Source organism: Onychomys torridus, unplaced genomic scaffold, assembly GCF_903995425.1.
Source record: "Onychomys torridus unplaced genomic scaffold, mOncTor1.1, whole genome shotgun sequence".
In the NCBI taxonomy this organism is placed as follows: Eukaryota; Metazoa; Chordata; class Mammalia; order Rodentia; family Cricetidae; genus Onychomys; species Onychomys torridus.
Window position 1 is genome coordinate 1 of NW_023412232.1, and position 4985 is coordinate 4985.

Sequence of the window (4985 nt, forward strand, 5' to 3'; positions counted from 1 at the left end):
TGTGGACAAACATCAGTTAGCCAGGCCTTCACCTCTGACCACTCCCTCTCCGTCTCTTGTACTTACCCTGGGCCTTGGTGATGGCACGCACAATGGGCTTGGGCAGCTGAGGGTGGCTCACTGTACACCTATAGCCTTCACCTTCAATCCAGTCCTTGGCATCCACTGGCAGGGTGGACGTGATACTGGTTGTTGCGTTATAGTGCCTGGTATAACTCTGGGACGCCAAGCCTGCAGGATTCCTGTGCTCTTGGGCCCATGTCACAGTGACATTCTCCTTGCTTTCTAGGTCCACCACCAGACAGGTAAGCTTGGGAGACTTTTCTACATACAGGTCCAGGGGGCTGGGTGGGATCAGGTAGGTATTCACACCACGTGGCTCATATTCTGTGGGGTGGGAAGGGCTGTGTGAGATCCTACCTTTCCCTCAGAACTCTGAGGTCTGGGCATCAGGCGAGGGAGGGCCTACCTGGGCACTTCCGGGTATAGACCTCATAGTCCTCGCCTTGGGAGGTGACCTTGCAGGAGAAGGTGCTCTCAGACATCCATTGCTCCATGGTGATGTTGAGTTCACTGTATGTAGAGGCTAGCTTACCCTCCTTCTTGATTGGGAAAACACTTGGAAATGCATTAGACATCTGCTGTCCATTCTTTAGCCAGGTGATAGTGACATCATTTGGGACATGGCCATAAACGAAGCAGTAGAGCTGTATGGTGGAGTGGAAAGCTTTGGGGTCGCAGGATGAATGGAGCAGCTTCAAGGTGGGCTGGGTGATATTGGCAGGCGATGCTAGGGCAGAGGCAGTGAGACGTGGTTATCTCCCCAGCCTAATGGTCCCTCAAGCCTCAGCCCAGACCCCGCCCCCCAGTATGCTGGGTACTCCCCTGTCCTTCTGTCACAGGTATGTATGAGAGGTCCTTCCTGCTCTGACTACATTCTCTCTTGTTGTACCTGAAGCCAGCCCAGCCCTGCTTACCTTTGATCGTCTTATTGCCATTGAATCCGGATGGGGCATGGATCACCTGGCAAGTGAAAGTCTTGGCTGACTTGCTCTTGGTGGTCACTTGGCTGGTGGTGACCTTGAGTTCAGAGCCAAGGGCAGGGAAGTTCATTGTGCTCATGTTCGGGGAGTTTGAATGCCAGATCACAGTCACCGGGTCAGGGAAGTAGTTCCTTATCAGGCAACCCAGTGTCACAGAGGCAGTGTCTGCATTACAGGGCTTCAAGGGGTAGACAGAAGGTTCCTGGACAGAGACTAAGAGACAGGATCTAGGTTAGACTGGCCTCACATTCCTGCATTCCTGCAGGTTGGGGGACTTGTTAGGGTGGATGTGACCAAATCAGGGCTCTGGGGACAGATGGTCAGACTCCTGGGTCCTGTCTTCATTCTCTGAGCCCAGGCTCAGGCCCAGGGAGCCCCCAGATTCTTTACACTTGCCAGGATTTTCTCACTCAATATCCCCAGCTGGCTTAGCATACGAGGGCTGGACTTGAGCTTTGGAGGAAGACGCCAACTCTTGGTCCTTTTCTTGATTGGGAAATTATGTGGAAATTTAGCCAGGTGACAGTGACATCCTCTAGGATATGACCATAAATGAAGCACTAGATCTGGGTGGTGGACTGGAAGGTGTTAGGATTATAGGATGAATGGAGTAGCTTCAATGTGGGCTGAGTGATATTGACAGTGGGACCAGGCTGTCCCTTAGGTTTAAGTCCAGGGAACAGGTACCCCACAGAGCTTGGGGACCCAGAGATCCAGTGAATTGCCAGATTATCCCTTCTGTCCCTGCTCTTGGGGACTGGGGATTCTGTGAGTCACATTAAGTCTGTACTGGGGCACATGGAGGACAGTTGTGTGACCCTTGCTCCCTAGGGCCATTGGTTCCAGCCTCTCAGATGCAAGTGTGCTCTGCTTTTGTTTCCACTTTACCATATCCCAACCTGCATGGTGTTCTGCCTCCCAGAGGACTCCTGTTGATCCCAGACAGTACACAGATAGAGAATAAAAGAAGCCACCTTGGGGACTGCCTAAATTGCTCTAGTGGGCACACATGCCCATGATATTCTTCTGAGCCTGGGGCCCAGCTCAGCTCTGTCCCAGCCCCCAGAAATCACAGGATACCATTAAGCTTGCTTGGCTCTACCTACCCAGTCTAGACTGATCACAACAGGACAACCTTCTTGGAGGACACTCAGATTACTCATAAATGATTTTGAGCAATCAATCTGAAGCCCAGTTCAGTTCAGCACTAGAAAGTTCAACCAGACCAACAGACTCATAACAGTTTGGTCCAGTCCAGAACAGCTTAGCTTAATCCAGCTCAGCTCAGCCTAACCTGGCCAATCCCAGCTCACCCCAGCCAGTTTAGTGCAGCCCAGGCTAGTCCATCCCAGCCTGTTCCAGCCCAGATCAATAAGCCCATGCAGCCTGGCAGAGCACAGCACAGCCTAGCCCATTTCAGCTCAGCCCAGATCATCCCAGCTCAGTCCAGTTCAGCCTAGCTCAGCACAGCTCAGCTAGGCCCAGCTGACTCAGCCCAGTTCAGCTCATTCTGGCTCATCCAAGTTCAGCTCAGGCTAGCACAGCTCAGCCATTTTATGGAAGTCTAAGCCCAGCTCACCTCACCTAATTTCGGCCCTTTACCAGTTCAGGCCAGTGTAGCCCAGCTCATCCTGGCTCAGCCCCACTCAGCCTCACTCAGCCAACACAACCTAGCTTAGCTTAGCCCAATCCAGCCCAAACCAACGTAGTTCAGGCCAGTTCAGTTCAACCCAGCCCAGCATAACTCAGTCTAGGCCAACCCAGTCCAGTTTAGGCTAGTCTACCCAATCTAGCTCAGCCCAGATCAGCCCAACTCAGCTTAGCTCAGCCCAGCCTGCCCCAGACTTTTTCAGTTGAGCTCAGCTTAGGCCATATCAACACAGTTCAGCCTTGCTGAGGCCAGCCCAGCCCACCTCAGACAAGACTAGTGTAGCTCAGCTCAGCTCAGCCCATTCAATCCAGCTCAGCCCAGCCCAGCCCAGTCCAGCCCAGCCCAGCCCAGCCCAGCCCAGCCCAGCCCAGCCCAGCCCAGCCCAGCCCAGCCCAGCCCAGTCCAGCCCAGCTCAGCCCAGTCCAGTCCAGTTCAGCCTAGTCCAGTCTAGTCTTGCTCAGTCCAGGGAAGCCCTACTTAGCTTAGTCTAGCCCAGCTCAGCCAGGTCCAGCTAAATTCAGTCTAGACCAATCTAGCTCAGCTCAGTCCAGTCCAGTTCTGCTCAGTCCTGGACAGCCCTGCTTAGCTTAACTTAACCCAGTTCAGGCCAATTTAGCCCATTCCAGTCCAGTCTTGCCTAGCTCAATCTAGCTCAGTTCAGCTCAGTCCAGCTCAGTCTGGTTATCCAAGGCCAAATCAACTAAGCCTAACACAGCTCAGCCCAGTCTACACATCCTAGGTTAGCCTAGTCCAGTCCAGTCTAGACCAGTCCAGCTCAGTATAGTCCAACTGAGACCAGCTTAATCCAGTTTAATCTAGCTCAGTCCAGTCCAACCTAGTCCAGCTCAGCATAGTCCACCCAATATAGTTTAGGCTAGTCCAGTCCAACCCAGCCTAGCCAGCTGGTATGAACTGGCATGAACTGGTCTGAGATGGGTTGCAGTAGTATGGCCTCAGGTGGGGTGGGCTGGGCTAGGCTGAACTGAGTTGGGCTGAGCTGGGCTGACATGGGCTGACCTAGACTGGTCTTAGGAGGGTTATACTAAAACAACTGGGGGTGGGCTGGGCTGGACTAGGCTGGACTGAGCTGGACTGGGCTGGCTGGGCTGGCTGGGCTGGCCTAGGCTAGGCTGGGCTAGGCTGGGCTAGGCTGGGCTAGGCTGGACTGAGCTGGCTGAGCTGGACTGGGCTGGCTGAGCTGGACTGGGCTGGCCTGGTCTAGGCTGGGCTAGGCTGGGCTAGGCTGGGCTAGGCTGGGCTGGCTGGGCTGGCTGGGCTGGCTGGGCTAGGCTGGGCTAGGCTGGGCTAGGTTGGGCTGGCTGGGCTAGGCTGGGCTGGGCTGGGCTGGCTGAGCTGGACTGGGCTGGACTGGCTGTGAGCTGGACTGGGCTGGCTGAGCTGGACTGGCTGGCTGGGCTGGCTGGGCTAGGCTGGGCTAGGCTGGCTGGCTGGCTGGGCTGGGCTGGGCTGGGCTGGCTGGGCTGGGCTGGGCTGGACTGAGCTGGCTGAGCTGGACTGGGCTGGCTGAGCTGGACTGGGCTGGCTGGGCTGGCCTGGGCTAGGCTGGGCTAGGCTGGCTAGGCTGGGCTGGGCTGGGCTGGGCTGGGCTGGGCTGGGCTGGCTGGGCTGGGCTGGGCTGGGTTGGGCTAGGTTGGGCTGGCTGGGCTGGGCTGGGCTGGGCTGGGCTAGGCTGGGCTGGGCTGGGCTAGGCTGGGCTAGGCTGGGCTAGGCTGGGCTGGGCTGGGCTGGCTGGGCTGGGCTGGGCTGGCTGGGCTGGCTGGCTGGGCTGGGCTGGGACTAGGCTGGGCTGGGCTGGGCTGGGCTGGGCTGGGCTGGGCTGGGCTGAACTAGGCTGGGCTGGGCTGGACTAGGCTGGCCTGGGCTGGGCTGGGCTGGGCTGGGCTGGGCTGGACTAGGCTGGCCTGGCCTGGGCTGGCCTGGGCTGGGCTGGGCTGGGCTGGGCTGGGCTGGACTAGGCTGAACTAGGCTGGGCTGGGCTGGACTAGGCTGGCCTGGCCTGGGCTGGACTGGGTTGGGCTGGGCTGGGCTGGACTTGGCTGAGCTGAGCTTTGGCTGGGCTGGGCTGGGCTGGGCTGGGCTGGGCTGAACTAGGCTGGGCTGGGCTGGACTAGGCTGGCCTGGCCTGGGCTGGACTGGGTTGGGCTGGGCTGGGCTGGACTGGGCTGAGCTGAGCTTTGCTGGGCTGGGCTGGGCTGGGCTGGGCTGGGCTGGGCTAAGCTAAACTGAACTAGGCCAGCCTGGGCTGGGCTGGGTTGAATTAGGAGGCAACT

At 57.7% G+C, this 4985-nt stretch overlaps 1 gene segment (V, D, J or C); it reads right to left on the reverse strand.

Annotated features, from left to right (window-relative positions):
• Positions 1-66: 66 nt before the first annotated feature.
• Positions 67-1256, reverse strand: LOC118575568 (the record flags this gene model as incomplete). The annotated part of the segment is given in 3 exon segments: positions 67-387; positions 470-790; positions 978-1256. Coding segments are annotated over 3 exon segments (921 nt in total), but the record flags the coding sequence as incomplete, so codon positions are not given.
• Between the last annotated feature and the right edge of the window lie 3729 nt (positions 1257-4985).